General features: G+C 42.2%; 2 protein-coding genes and 2 pseudogenes across 25 annotated transcripts in view; 2 read left to right on the top strand and 2 right to left on the bottom strand.

The window, feature by feature from the left end:
• LOC311426261 (mitogen-activated protein kinase kinase kinase 1-like) overlaps positions 1-5,445 on the top strand; it is a 67,988-nt pseudogene extending 62,543 nt beyond the window's left edge. The window contains exon 19 of the transcript XR_014698947.1: positions 5,139-5,445. The product of XR_014698947.1 is annotated as a mitogen-activated protein kinase kinase kinase 1-like (transcript). The remainder of the gene's footprint in view (positions 1-5,138) is intronic.
• Positions 1-14,832, bottom strand: part of LOC311426497 (mitogen-activated protein kinase kinase kinase 1-like) — a 286,004-nt pseudogene that overhangs the window by 123,912 nt on the left and 147,260 nt on the right. The gene's annotated exons all lie outside the window — the stretch shown is intronic.
• Positions 1-14,832, bottom strand: part of LOC311426305 (vasculin-like) — a 65,792-nt gene that overhangs the window by 15,539 nt on the left and 35,421 nt on the right. For 17 of the 22 annotated variants that reach the window (XM_084502667.1, XM_084502659.1, XM_084502677.1 and 14 more), the window contains 6 exons: positions 14,359-14,482; positions 13,654-13,877; positions 12,397-12,463; positions 7,840-8,024; positions 6,120-6,260; positions 5,472-5,630 (listed from right to left, as the gene is read on the bottom strand). In XM_084502667.1, coding sequence (XP_084358793.1) covers positions 5,472-5,630; positions 6,120-6,260; positions 7,840-8,024; positions 12,397-12,463; positions 13,654-13,877; positions 14,359-14,482 — 900 coding nt within the window. Of the gene's footprint in view, positions 1-93; positions 331-1,310; positions 1,459-5,471; positions 5,631-6,119; positions 6,261-7,839; positions 8,025-9,933; positions 10,147-10,539; positions 10,672-12,396; positions 12,464-13,653; positions 13,878-14,358; positions 14,483-14,832 lie in introns of those variants that run through there. The other 5 variants (XM_084502669.1, XM_084502671.1, XM_084502668.1 and 2 more) reach the window with 4 other exon arrangements.
• The window catches only part of LOC311426325 (uncharacterized protein), a 35,085-nt gene continuing 22,273 nt past the window's right edge, over positions 2,021-14,832 (top strand). Inside the window, exon 1 of the mRNA XM_084502759.1 lies at positions 2,021-2,793. The gene's annotated coding sequence lies outside the window, so the exon portion shown is untranslated. The remainder of the gene's footprint in view (positions 2,794-14,832) is intronic.

Here is a 14,832-nt window from a genome sequence, read left to right as displayed (position 1 = left end):
CACCTCCTCCCTCTCTTTCTTCACTGACCTTGGTGTTTGCAGGGCTGTTTCTCACTCCTTGCTCTCCCAGCTGCACAGCAGGATTTCCCCCCCTTCTTAAATATGTTCTTACAGAGGTACAACCAACATCATTTATTGGCTTGGCTCTGGCCAGCGGCTGGTCCTTTTTGGAGCTGGCTGGAACCGGCTCTTCTCTAATATGGGGCAGCTTCTGGACTCTTCTCACAGAGGCCACTGCTGCAGCTCCACAATATCAAGTCCTTGCCACGTAAACCCAACACACACATACAGTTAATTTGTACAGTCCCATTACAGCAAATTTTATTTTTCCTGAAATAGAAACAGGGTCAGAAAAGTTAGTCTTACAAGCATTGCACAGTGGCACTGTTGTTTTTTGTTGTTGTCTTTTTCATCTCTGAGTAACCCTTCAAGATCACTTTTTAAAAATATATATATATATTTTTAAACCACTCATAGATGTGTAATCACCTCATCCTGAATAACACATTATTTACCTTCACACATACTACATAACGTAACTATGCTTATAGCTCTTTGGCGGCAGGTAGCACTGACAAATTATTCTCAGCGCATCAGCCAGGCACTGCATGAACTGATCCACAATGAAAGAAATCTGACATAATATTATATACAGTATCATCATAGAAGGATTCTAGATTCTAGAATCATACAGTACAGAGCTTCAAGTTCTCGATTTCAAAGTAGAAGCAGTTTCTTTATATATGCATAAATCAAAATTGGTGGTTGGTCTGTTCTCCCACGTGCCTGGTGACAGGACGAGGGGGAATGGGCTTAAGTTGCACCAGGGGAGTTTTAGGTTGGATCTTAGGAAGAACTTCTTTACCGAAAGGGTTGTTAAACATTGGAACAGGCTGCCCAGGGAAGTGGTGGAGTCACCATCCCTGGAGGTCTTTAAAAGACGTTTAGATGAAGAGCTTAGGGATATGGTTTAGTGGGGACTGTTAGTGTTAGGTCAGAGGTTGGACTCGATGATCTTGAGCTCTCTTCCAACCTAGAAATTCTGGGATTCTGTGAAAATATTGCTCCTACGACAAAACTAAGAACAGAGAATTTCTGGGTATCTAAGCCCTCCAATTAGAAAGGAAACAATCTGAGAAAAAGAACAAAGTTTTTCCATTAATCGCTTTGAAGGATGTCCTGGTTTCAGCTAGGATACAGTTATTTTTCCTCTAATATCTTAGAAGAAGATATTTCAAGGACCTCAAAGAGTTGCGGTGGGATTTTGCAATAGTTGCCTTAGAGACAGAGGACATAAAAAATTTGTCTACCTTGCTCGGTCTCTCGGAGGACCCTTCTGTTGTGGGGATGCTGAGGGTCGAAGAACAGCAAGTGCCAATCGCTACCACAACTGTGCACCGGCAGCAATATCACACCAACCGAGACTCCCTGATTCCCATCCATGAGTTGGTTCACCGGCTGGAGAGTCAAAGAGTGATCAGCAAGACTCATTCACCTTTTAATAGTCCCATATGGCCAGTGCAAAAGTCTAATGGTGAGTGGAGACTAACAGTGGACTATCGTGGCCTGAACGAAGTCACACCACCGAGTGCTGCAGTGCCGGACATGCTAGAACTCCAGTACAAACCAGAATCAAAGGCAGCCAAGTGGGATGCCACAACTGATATCACTAATGCATTTTTCTCCATCCCTCTTGCAGCAGAGTGCAGGCCACAATTTGCTTTCACTTGGAGGGGCATCCAATACACCTGGAATCGGCTGCCCCAGGGGTGGAAACACAGCCCTACCATTTGCCATGGACTGATCCAGTCTGCGCTGGAGCAGGGGGAAGCTCCTGAACACCTGCAGTACATCGATGACATTATTGTGTGGGGTGACACAGCAGAGGAAGTTTTCGAGAAAGGGAAGAAAATAGTCCAAATCCTTCTGAAGGCCGGTTTTGCCATAAAACAAAATAAAGTCAAAGGACCTGCACGAGAGATCCAGTTTTTAGGAATAAAATGGCAAGATGGACGTCATCAAATTGCAATGGATGTGATCAACAAAATAACAGCTATGTCTCCACCAACTAACAAAAAAGAAACACAAACATTCCTAGGTGTTGTGGGGTTTTTGAGAATGCGCATGCCAAATTACAGTCTGATTGTAAACCCGCTCTACCAAGTAACCCGTAAGAAGAATGACTTTGAATGGGGCCCCAAGCAACGACAAACTTTGAACAGATTAAATGTGAGATACAGTAGCCTTTGGGCCAGTTCGAACAGGACCAGATGTAAAGAAAGTGCTCTACACCGCAGCCAGGGAGAATGGCCCCACCTGGAGCCACTGGCAGAAAGAACCTGGGGAAAACTCGAGGTCGACCCCTGGGGTTTTGGAGTCAGGGATACAGAGGATCTGAGGTCTCCTACGCTCCCACCAAAAAAGATATATTGGCAGCGTATGAAGGAGTTTGATCTGCTTCAGAAATTGTCAGTATTGAAAAAGCTCCTCCTGGCACCCTGACTGCCGGTACTAGGCTGGATGTTCAAAGGAAGGGTCCCCTCTACACATCATGCAACCCATGCTACATGGAGTAAGTAGTTTACTCTTATTACTCAGCTCTGATTATTCAGCGGGCTCAAATAGGAAACCCCAGTCACCCAGGAATCTTGGAAATGATTGTGGACTGTCCAGAAGGCAAATACTTTGGGATATCATCAGAGGAGGAGGTGGTCCGTGCTGAAGAAGCCCCACTGTACAACAAGCTACCAGAAAATGAAAAGAAATATGCCCTGTTCACTGATGGGTCCTGTCGTATTGTGGGGAAAAATCGGAGGTGGAAGGCTGCTGTATGGAGTCCTACATGACGAGTTGCAGAAGCTGCTGAGGGAGAAGGTGAATCGAGTCAGTTTGCAGAAGTGAAGGCCATTCAGCTGGCTTTAGATATTGCTGAACGAGAGAAGTGGCCAGTTCCCCATCTCTACACAGATTCATGGATGGTAGCAAATGCCCTGTGGGGATGGTTACAGCAATGGAAGCAGAGCAACTGGCAGCGCAGAGGCAAACCCATCTGGGCTGCTGCATTGTGGCAAGATATAGCTGCTCGGGTGGAGAACCTGGTTGTAAAGGTACACCACATAGATGCTCACATGCCCAAGAATAAGTCCACTGAAGAACATCAAAACAACCAGCAGGTGGATCAGGCTGCTAAGATTGAAGTGGCTCAGGTGGACCTGGACTGGCAACATAAGGGTGAATTATTTATAGCCCGATGGGCCCATGACACCTCAGGCCATCAAGGTAGAGATGCAACATACAGGTGGGCTCGTGATCGAGGGGTGGACCTGACCATGACTGCTATTGCACAAGTTATTCATGACTGTGAAACATGTACTGCAATCAAGCAAACCAAGCGGTCAAAGCCTCTTTGGCATGGAGGATGATGGCTGAAATATAAATATGGAGAAGCCTGGCAGATTGATTACATCACACTCCCTCAAACCCGCAACGGCAAGCGCCGCGTACTTAGAATGGTGGAAGCAACCACCGGATGGCTGGAAACATATCCTGTGCCTCATGCCACCGCCTGGAACACCATCCTGGGCCTTGAAAAGCAAGTCCTGTGGCGACATAGTACCCCAGAAAGAATAGAGTCAGACAATGGAACTCATTTCCGAAACAACCTTATAGACACTTGGGCCAAAGAACATGGTATTGAGTGGGTGTATCACATCCCCTATCATGCACCAGCCTCCGGGAAAGTTGAACGATACAATGGACTGTTAAAGACTACATTGAAAGCAATGGGCGCTGGGACATTCAAAAATTGGGATACGCATTTGGCAAAGGCCACCTGGTTAGTCAACACTAGGGGATCTGCCAACCGAGCTGGACCTGCCCAATCCAACCTGTTACGTACTGTAGAAGGGGATAAAGTTCCTGTAGTGCACATAAGAAACATGCTGGGTAAAACAGTCTGGGCTACTCCTGCCTCAGGAAAAGGCAAACCCATTCGTGGAATAGCTTTTGCTCAGGGACCTGGATGCACTTGGTAGGTAATGCAAAAGGATGGGGAGGTCCGGTGTGTACCTCAAGGGGATTTAATACTGGGTAAGAATAGCCCATGAGTTGAATTGTATCATGTTAATTATTATATAATACTGTATGTCATCACTACCATGATTGCTATATGTCAATGTCCTATTAATGGTATCATAGTAACATACATGCAGATAATAATGAATGCATTTTGATAGAAATGGACAAACACAAAGATGTGATGGAACGAGAAGAAGCTTCAACATGCAGTGTTCCAACATCACTCACCATCTCTTCTGCCCTGAAAGACCGCTGTGACTGATGGAGCCCTAAGTCAGTCACGGACTATGCAAATTCAGTGTACATTCTATATACCATAGATGAAAGTGGTGATTAATTAGAATGTATTGGTAAGTGTGCAACCTGACCATGACATAAATGGTATGGAATAAGGGGTGGATGTATGTCCTGGTTTCAGCTAGGATAGAGTTAATTTTCCTCCTAGTAGCTGGTAGGGTCCTATGTTTTGGATTAGGATAGAGAAGAGTGTTGATAACACACTGATGTTTTAATTGTTGCAGAGCAGTGCTTACACTAAGCCAAGGACATCTCAGCTTCTCCCTCTGTCCTGCCCGTGGGCAGGCTGGGGGTGCAGCAGGAGCTGGGAGGGGACACCCAGGACAGCTGACCCAAACTAGCCAAAGGGGTATTCCATACCATCTGACGTCATGCTAAACAATATATAGGGGGGGCTAGCCAGGGTGGGGGGGCTGGCTGCTGAGGGATAGGCTGAGCATTGGTCAGCAGGTGGTGAGCAATTGCATTGTGCATCACTTGCTTTGTACACATTAGCAGTAGTAGTAGTATCATCATTATTCTTTTCTTTTCTGTCCTAATAAACTGTCTCTATCTCAACCCACAGGCTTCATTTTCCTGATTCTCTCCCCCATCCCAGAGAGGGAGGGGGGAGGGTGAGCAAACGGCTGTGTGGTGTTTAGCTGCCGGCCAGGTTAAACCACAACAAAGGATAGCAGACAAGTTGTAATATACTGCCCTCCAGAAAGATTAGTTTAGTGTACTAATATTCTTTTTTTTTTTTTTTTATTGTTACTGAATACAAGATTTGCCTGAGTTATTAACATATATGAACACATTCTGCAGAAAGAAAAAGAAACTACTGAGAAGCACTGGAGAACGTAGTACTTGGAGCAACGTTTTACAGTTCAAAAGGTAATTCCTTTCCTACATTTAGAGATGCAAGACCATGCCTTAACAGTCTGGTTATAGCCAAATAAAACATAGGTTACAGGTTACATTCAGCTTGAAACCTCACTCCTCTTTCTCCCAGCAGCTGTTGCACAGCAGTTTTTTTCCCTTTCTTAAATATGCTCTTACAAAGGCTCAACCAACATAGATTCAATTGCTGGATCTACAACACATATGAAGAACATTACCTTCTCTCGCCCAGCATGATTTTCATCTTCGTGTTCTTCCACTCTTTGTTTCAATGCTTTCAAAAATTCACTCTTCTTATCAGTCCGCATTCTTGTCAACTTTGTTAAATGAGGCTGACCAACTTTGTCAACAGGGGATGAAGAATTTGACTGATTACACTAATGTAGGGGGTGAGGAAAAAAAAGAAAAAAGACTTAGAAGCACAATTGTTGAAATTTTTCTAAATGAAAGACAAAACCCCTTTCAAGAACCTGTAGTTTTGGGTTGCATGTATATCCACAGTCAGCAGAGGAAAGACATCCATATTCCAGTATATATGGTTCTTGCATGTAAATAGAGATGCAGGTTTATGGAGCACTGCTAAAAAAACAGTTGACCTTCTGAAGTATATTAGCAGTTTTTAAATTTTAAACCTAACAAGTTATACATACTAGTGCACCATTTTTTACTCTAAATCAAGCCTACAAAGCAAATTATACAGTAGTACTTAAAGGCAGTGAGGTACCTACCTTTCACATTACCCTCTCTCACATTAACTTCTAGAAAACAAACTTATTAAATACAATTCTCCATAAGTTTTATTGATCTACTTATCTAACCAAACAATTGAAAAAATTGATATATTAGAACTACAAGCATTATTTTACCTCTTTCACTGAATTCTGTGATACAGGAAATGCCTTGTTGTTCGATTTGAAAGGACTGAAATTGCCAATACCATATGTAGATTCAAGAGGAAATGGAATCCCAGTTTTATTTTCTTTTGCTTGGCTTTTCCACTGCGTAGTCTAAACAAAAATTAAAGAATCATCAACTACAAAAGAATTATTTTCAGGCATCTTTAGAAAACTGATTAAGGAAAAGCAAACCATAACAACAACCATAATTTAGTCCAAACACCTGTTTTCTGTAGGACCAACTGTTTATGAGCAATTAATCCTTTCATAAATAGCTTACACTTTTTATATAAAGAGCTAAATTTAAGAACAATTAAGATCATCATATGTCATGTATTAAGAACTAAAATATGAGTTTTTAACAGCTGAAAATAATTATAAAAGGGTTATAGTAAATAGGATTACATCAGGCTGGCAGCCAGTCACTGGTGGGGTTCCCCCAGAGTCCCATTTTGGGGTCAGTTCTCTTTAATGTTTTCATAAATAACATGGACATAGGACTCCAATGCATTCTACACAAGTTTGCAGACAACATTAAATTGGGAGGAGCTGTTGACTCCCTCAAGGGTAGAGAGGCCTTGCAGAGAGATCTTGACAAATTAGATGGCTGGGCAATCACCAACCAACAGAATTTTAAAAAGAGCAAGTGTCAGATTCTGCACCTGGGATAGGGCAGCCCTGGATATGTGGACAGACTGGAGGATAAAAAGCTGGAGAGCAGCCCCACAGAAAGAAAAGTGGGGGTTTTGGTCAACGGCAAGTGAATGAGTGAACAGTGTGCCCTGGCAGCCAGAAGGGCCAACTGTACCCTGGAGTTCAAGCACAACATTGCTAGCCAGTCCAGAGAAGTAACCGTCCTGCTCTACTCTGCACTGGTGCAGCCTCACCTCAAGTACTGTGTGCAGTTTTGGGCACCACAATATAAGACAGACATAAAACTATAAGTGAATGTCCAAAGGAGGGCTACAAAGATGGTGAAGGGTTTAGAGGGGAACCAAGCCTGCCAAGTTCAAGAAGCATTTGGACAATGCTCTCAGACATATGGTTTCATTCTGGGGTGGTACTGTATGGAGCCAGGAGTTGGACTCTATGATCCTTGTGGGTCCCTTCCAACTCAGTGTATTCTAAGATTCTATGATAATGTTTTCAATACTTTAAGTTCTAGAGTTATAAACAGCTCTATCAGGTGCTCTTAGGAGCACATGAAAAATTCCTGAAACAAAAATCAAAAGATGAACATGGAAAGTTGCATATGGAGAGGGACCAAAAATGGCACTAAGAGGTTGCAACATCGTCTATATCAATAATTGGAATAAATTCTGAAGGTGTTTTTATGCCAACTATAGCTCCCAACTTGGTATCTCTTTTTCTGTTAAAAACATATACAGAAAAAGCATTACTACTCCATAAATTAAAAACATTCTTTTCACTCTCACTTGGATGCTTCTTGCACTTCTCAAAAAAAAGGTAAATAAGAAATAAAGGAAGTTTCAGTTACAGTATAATTTTAAAAGAAAAATGAGAAAGTGTTTCCAGTCAACTTTGGGGCATGTAGCACTTGAGGTATGCAAGACTTGAAAGCATACTCTAGGAACAGAATTTTTAGGGGTGAAATGAGCACATTCAGAATTAGAGCTCCCCCCACTCCCACCCCGGCTTGTTATTCATGCCACCAGTATCCAAAACTCACCTTTGCGGGTGGAGTGGCAGGTTTAGGGACTAATCCTTTATAAACACTTGTGCCAGTTCCATTTTTTACTGTCTGTAAATGAAGACTTCCTACTAGAGGGAATCCAGATATTTGCAGTTCTTTTGTACTGCCCTTTTTAATGACCAGCATTCTTGAGGATCTAGATTTGGGATTCAAGGGATACTCTGGAAAAAGAAAAATATGTGCATATGTATATAGCCTTAAGTTTCTACTTCATAGGTTACTGAACAGCCATATGGTCCAGAACAAACAGGCATAAAGCAAAAACTTAGTCCAGAGTTAGGTTTCACAAATAACACACTGTTCAAAACTGGATAAAAAAAGGTTCTGTTCCACTTTCTACAACCATTGTTTGTAAAATATTTCACTTGGCACTGCAGGAATTTTACTTTCAGAAAGATATTCTTTGGTCAAAGAACTAGCTATACAGCTTTTGTTTGCAAATCTAAACACCAAATGCTATTAGTTGTTAATAGTTATCTTCAAAAGATATGGCTTTCATATTTCCTTTTAAGGTTACTAAAGAATTATTACTCATAATTAACAGCTCACTTTAGAGTCAATGTTCCATAAAGTTCTTTATAAACATCACTTCTTATCAGAAGTGATGCATACTATTCCAGATCATGGCAATGACCAATTTCTATCTCCATGCCTAAGATGTCTAAAACAGAACATCTGAACCCTACACCTTTTCCAGGTTCAAGACAGTACTAATTAGAAACATACAGTCAGCTGTCATACTAAATAACTGACATTTGACAGTTTTCAAGAGCAGCTATTAAAAATAGTTTAAAATTTCTAAAAAGTGGGAAAAACTATTTTTGCACATGCCCTCCAATCTTGCATCAACAACCTTTTCCAAGATTATCTTCTCCCCCTGCAAGTGTTTCTAATTCATGGTCAGTCACCATATCCTACATTTAAAAAAGAAAACTATCTTAAAAGCATAAATTACTTTAGTTTTGTTTAGCAGGTAAACGTTACACTTGTGATAAAGTTAAATGAGAAATAAGTACAAAGTTATGAAATACATTTTCATAATACAAGCATGCTCTCATCCCAGGTACACAAGATAAAATGTAATCTAAAAGTATCCTTTTTTTTTAAAACAAGCATTTAAAGGGAACAGCAACATTCTTGAATACTGCATTTCCTTTTATAGGGAATAAAGAGCCTTAATTTCAGTTTTTCAACTACAAAATGAGATTTGCAATAGCCAAGCTATAATAAAGATATCACACTGTAAGCTGTAACAAGCCACTGCACTGTAGTTTACAGAACCTATTTAACTAACAGAACTGTTCTTTCCTTTGCTTGTGAAGCAATACCTAAAAAGCCTGGAATCAAGAATCTGATCAACCTGAGCCACACTACGCAGCAGCCAGAGTGCTTCAAACATGATAAAACACTCAAGTTGCTATAGAAATAAAATTAGCTACTGTTACACTTTTATTGAAAGTTAAATATTTCTTGACTTTCACATTAAAGCTACTAAATACACAAGAATTGAAAGTAGTCCAATTTTTTAAGACTACTGCAAAAGTTCTTCGCAATTCTGTAAAACTAGACATAGGCCACCCCCTTCTAAATAAATACCTAACAGCACAAAACGTGCTGGGGAAGTATGAGAATAAGAGTCAGCAAATTAAAGTACCACTTAAAATGAGCAGCAAGATTCAGATCTCATTACTATTAACAGTTCAAATAGTAGCTTTCATGTTATTTAAATTTGCCCTCATTCTGAGTAAATTCTGAGGCACTCTACAAGCAGCTGGTGGAAGTCACCAAATCACCAGCACTCACTCTCACGGGGGACTTTAACTTCCTGGACATATGCTGTAAATACAACATAGCCCAGAGGAAACCATCAAGGAGGTTTCTGGAGTGCATGGAAGACAGCTTCCTGACTCAGCTAGTTAGTGAGCCTACTGGGGGTCCCCAGTAGGACCTACTGGGGGTCCCCAGGAAATGTGGTGGTCGGGAGTTGTCTTAGGCAGAGTGATCACGAAATGGTAGAGTTCTCTATTCTTGGTGAAGTCAGGAGGGGGGTCAAGACAGTAAAACTGCTACCTTGGACTTCCAGAGGGCAGGCTTTGAACTGTTCAGGACACTGGTAGGGAAGGTCCCTTGGGAGTCAGTCCTGAAGGGCAGAGGGGTCCAGGAAGGCTGGACGCTCCTCAAGAAGGAACTCTTAAAGGTGCAGGAGCAGGCTGTCCCCGTGTGCTGTAAGATGAGCCGGTGGGGAAGACCGGCAAGGCGGAAGAGGGAACTTTTGCTGAGTATCTGGGAGAAAAAGAGAGTTTATGTCCGGTGAAAGAAGAGACAGGCAGCTCAGGGAGAGTACAAGGAAGTTGCCAGCATATGCAGAGAGAAGATCTGAAAAGCTAAAGCCCAGCATGAGCTCAACCTGGCCACTGGTTAAGGAAAACAAAAAATGTTTTTACAAATATATTAAAAAAGGCAAGAAGAGGACCAAGGAGAATCTCCATCTTTTACTGGACGCAGGGGGAACGTGTCTATTGAGGATAAGGAAAAGGTTGAGGTTCTTAATGCCTTCTTTACATCTGTTTTTAACAGTCAGACCACTTATCTTCCGAGTACTCAGCCTCCCGACCTGGAAGCCTGGGACGGGGAGCAGAAGAACACCCCCCCCCCAAAGTTCAGGTGGAAACAGACCTGCTGCTACACCTGGACTGTCACAAGTCCATGGGGCCAGAGGGGATCCACCCAAGGGTGCTGAGGGAGCTGGCAGATGCAATTGCCAAGCTGCTTTCCATCATCAGCGGTCATGGTCATCCAGAGATGTCCCAGATGGCTGAAGACTCACTAATGTGACGCCCATCTATTAAGAAGGGTCATAAGGAGGAACCAAGGAACCACAGGCCTGTCAGCTTGACCTCGGTGCCAGGAAAGATGATGGAGCAGGTCATCTTGAATGCAATCACACAGCATATGTGGGACAACCAGGGAAACAGGCCCAGTCAGTAAGGGTTCGTGAAAGGCAAGTCCTGCCTGACCAACCTCATCTCCTTCTATAAACAGGTGACCCACCTGGTGGATGAGGGAAAGGCTGTTGATGTAGTCTACCTAGACTTCAGCAAGGCCTTTGACACGATCTCCCACAGTATTCTCCTGGAGAAGCTGGCAGCCCATAGCTCGGACAGGTACACTCTGTGCTGGGTTAAAAACTGGCTGGACAGCTGGGCCCAGAGAGTGGTGGTGAATGGAGTGAAATCCAGCTGGCGACCAGTCACCAGCTGGATTATTCCCCAGGGGTCAGTGTAGGGGCCCATCCTCTTCAATATCTTTATTGATGATTTGGATGAGGGAGTGGAGCGCACCCTCAGTAAGTTTGCAGACGACACCAAGTTGGGGGGAAGTGTCGATCTGCCGGAGGGTAGGAAGGCCCTGCAGAGGGACCCGGACAGGTTGGGTTGATGGACAGAGGCCAGTGGGATGAGGTTCAACATGGCTAAGTGCCGGGTCCTGCACTTCAGTCACAACAACCCTATGCAGCACTACAGGCTTAAGGCAGAGTGACTCGAAAGCTGTGCAGAGGAAAAGTATCTGGGGGTATTGATCAGTGCTCACCTGAACATGAGCCGGCAGTGTGCCCAGGTGGCCCAGAAAGCTAATGGCATCCTGGCTTGTATCAGGAACAGTGTAACCAGCAGGACCAGGGAGGTGATCATCCCCTTGTACACTGCTCTGATGAGGCCGTACCTCGAGTACTACGATTAGTTTTGGGCCCCTCACTACGAAAAGGACATGGAGACCCTGGAGCATACCTAGAGAAAGGCTACGAAGCTGGTGAAGGGTCTGGAACACAAGTCTTAGGAGGAGCGGCTGAGGAAAGTGGGGTTGTTTAGTCTGGAGAATAGGAGGCTCAGGGGAGACCTTATTGCCACATTCTTAGTGAACAATTCTGTATCAAAAGCCCACTTTCAAGAAAAATATGGCTATCATTTTACAGTACTAATCAGGTGGAGATGAGAAAGTTATCCCAGACTACAGTTCAGTTCAATGCCCGCTCTCAGGGTTGGCTTCGTTACAAGTAATTCATCAACACACAGATCAGCTCAGGAAATTTGCTTCCAGGAAGAGACCTTAAGTCTTTGCAAGCTAACCTGCTCTTTCCAGCCCTGCTAGGTTTTTCTCCCAGCTCTTTAACTATTCTGATCAGTCAGAAGCATTCTTTCATGAAGTCTTCAACTAGCAATCACATCACTCGTTTAGGTGACCCACCTTTGTGACATTTCCTCTTGGTAGATAAATTCTTGACATCTTTACAAAAAGATACATACTTGTTCTGGGACAAGAACCCTAGCAGTGGTTGTATCTACAGACCAGACTGATATTCAAATAGAAGCATTACCTCTCTTATAAAGAGATACTCACATTGTAATAACACTGAGGAAATTTCCTCAATTTCCATCTATATATTTGAAATATTCTAAAATAAATTATGTTTCTAATAAAACAACTTCAAATCTATACTATATTTTTATATTTAAGAACATCAACAATACTCACCCCACACACCTGCAGCTAAAGACTTATTCTGGTTTGGTTCCCTCTCATATTCAGGATTCAAAGATGGCTGAAAGGAAAGTTTATCATTATTTAAAACAAAATGAAAGGAGTCTTGAATTCTAGGACCAATGAAATAAAGAACAACAACAATATCAGAAGTATAACCTCTGCTGTCCAAGACTTTTAAATGGAGACAGACTAGAAACTGCCCTCTGCAAACCCAAATATACCAATGGTCACTTGCTTCTCTTCAATAAAACATCTCTGGGCTCACCAGTACAAAAAAGACAGGGATCTCCTGGAAAGAGTCCAGCTGAGGGCCACAAAGATGATAGGGGGCCTGGAGCATCTCCCCTGTGAGGAAAGGCTGAGAGACCTGGGTCTGCTCAGCCTTGAGCAAAGAAGACTGAGAGGGGGATCTTATTAATGTTTATAAATACCTTAAGTGTGGGAGACAAAGGGATTTGGCCAACCTCTTTTCAGAGGTTTCTGGGGACAGGACAAGGGGCAATGGCCACAAAACGGATCACAGGAAGTTCCGCACCAACATGCAAAAGAACTTCTTCATGGTGAGGGTGATGGAGCACTGAAACAGGCTGCCCAGGGAGGTTGTGGAGTCTCCTTCTCTGGAGATATTTGAGACACATCTGGACACCTACCTGGGCAACCTGCTCTAGGGAACCTGCTTTGGCAGGGGGGTTAGACCCAATGATTGTTTGAGGTCCCTTCCAACCCCTACAATTTTGTGATTCTGTGATCTCAAGCAGCAGTCAATACCATTATATAAACTATCTGAAGAAAGCCAAAAACAAACCAAAAAAAAAAAAAAAGTGATGTGTGGTTCTTCAAAGAGGAAGTTTATCCTTCCTCTTATATCCTAAAATTGTAGGTTGAAACGTGAAACCTCAAAGGATCAGTGGCAGAATAACTTTGTTAGTACTTTAAATTTCCAGTAAGGTATGTATTAAATTCTACACAATTACACGTGCTACAGTTTACTGTGGCAAAATACTATAAAAAAATCAACTTAGAACCCAACTGTAGTTTCACTTAAACATTTAAGTGACAATAATAAACATACAATGATAAAAACAGAGATGAAAAGAGAAACAAGTTAGCTGACAAATAACTAACACCCCCTTAAAGGTGATCCCTTACACGATAACCTGTAACTGGTGAAATCTCATGAAGTAGCTTGTAATGGACAAAATGGAACTTGCAGAAACAATAGAATCTCGTTTATTACAATTAACTTACAAAATCCTCAGCCTCAAACTGTTTAGGTACTTCCTTGTCTTCCTTTTTCCCAGTGTCATTATCAGGTACATTGTTTTCATGCAGTCCTTGGCTTTTTCCACAGTGGGAAGGGCTGGTATGAGCACGGGAACCTTCGCCATGGTATCCCCCACGATAGTTTATATTTTCTGTACCATTTCTGCCTTGTGAACGCCAACCATTCTTCTCTTTTCTTCCAAAATGTCCTTAGATTTTTAAGTTTTAAAGAAATGTAATAACAGACAGTTTTGGAAGAACATTCTACTTTTACAAAATTGTTAGAGGAGTCAAGCAAGCAGCCCTGTACTCTGGGATGTGATAGCATAGTGAACTTATTCATATAAGCAGTAGGGAAGAATCTCATAAAACAGTTCTAGAGAAAGAGGATTGTAGTCCAACATTAAGACTACTCAACCCCTTTTCCTGGCTACTCATTTAAATGTCATTAGCTAGAAAATTAAGAATAAGAATGAGTTAAGATAGAAATACACCTGGAATCGCATTACTCTGGCTAACCCTTACTCATCACATTATTCTCTCCCAGATGATCCATCTTTCCATCACCTCTTATGTCACTACAGAACACAACATTTAGCATAGGACAACTATTATCATCTTTTTTTTTTTTTTCCTAGCCAGTGCTACACATCAGTGATGTAAAAGCATTCCATGAAAGCTAAATTATACCTCCATAATGTCGTCCAACATTAGAATCAAGCCCATCTGAGGAGTTGCGTCTTCTGCGATTTACTTCATAACGATTCTCTGTCCACAAAATGTTTTCAGAATGTCTCTCAAAGTTCAGTGATGACTATAAAGGAGCAAAAGTAGTAGACCCGAGATATCTGATTAATAACAAAACTGAATTATCAGAACCGTAACATGCATTACTCATGGTATATTTGAGCCATTTTAAAAATGACTTTGACAGACAATACAGTAACTCTCAAGTATGCACATGTTCATCACCTTTCATGCCAGCAGAAGTGGAAGCTGTGTCTTCCACTCCAGGACACCGAAACAGTGTTGAGGACCATGCTTGCGACACAAGGTAAAAAAGTCAAGTGTTTATTCTGCTTTGGCAGCAGAATGAAGACAAGTGTCACGTGTTGCAGCAGAGGGAGGAAAAAAAAAAAAAAAAAAGTAAGAAAGGACACAAGA

The sequence above is a fragment of the Aythya ferina genome (assembly GCF_964211825.1).
Source record: "Aythya ferina genome assembly, chromosome: W".
NCBI lineage: Eukaryota > Metazoa > Chordata > Aves > Anseriformes > Anatidae > Aythya > Aythya ferina.
Note: the sequence above shows the minus strand (reverse complement) of the source record. Positions and strands in the feature narration are given on the sequence as shown.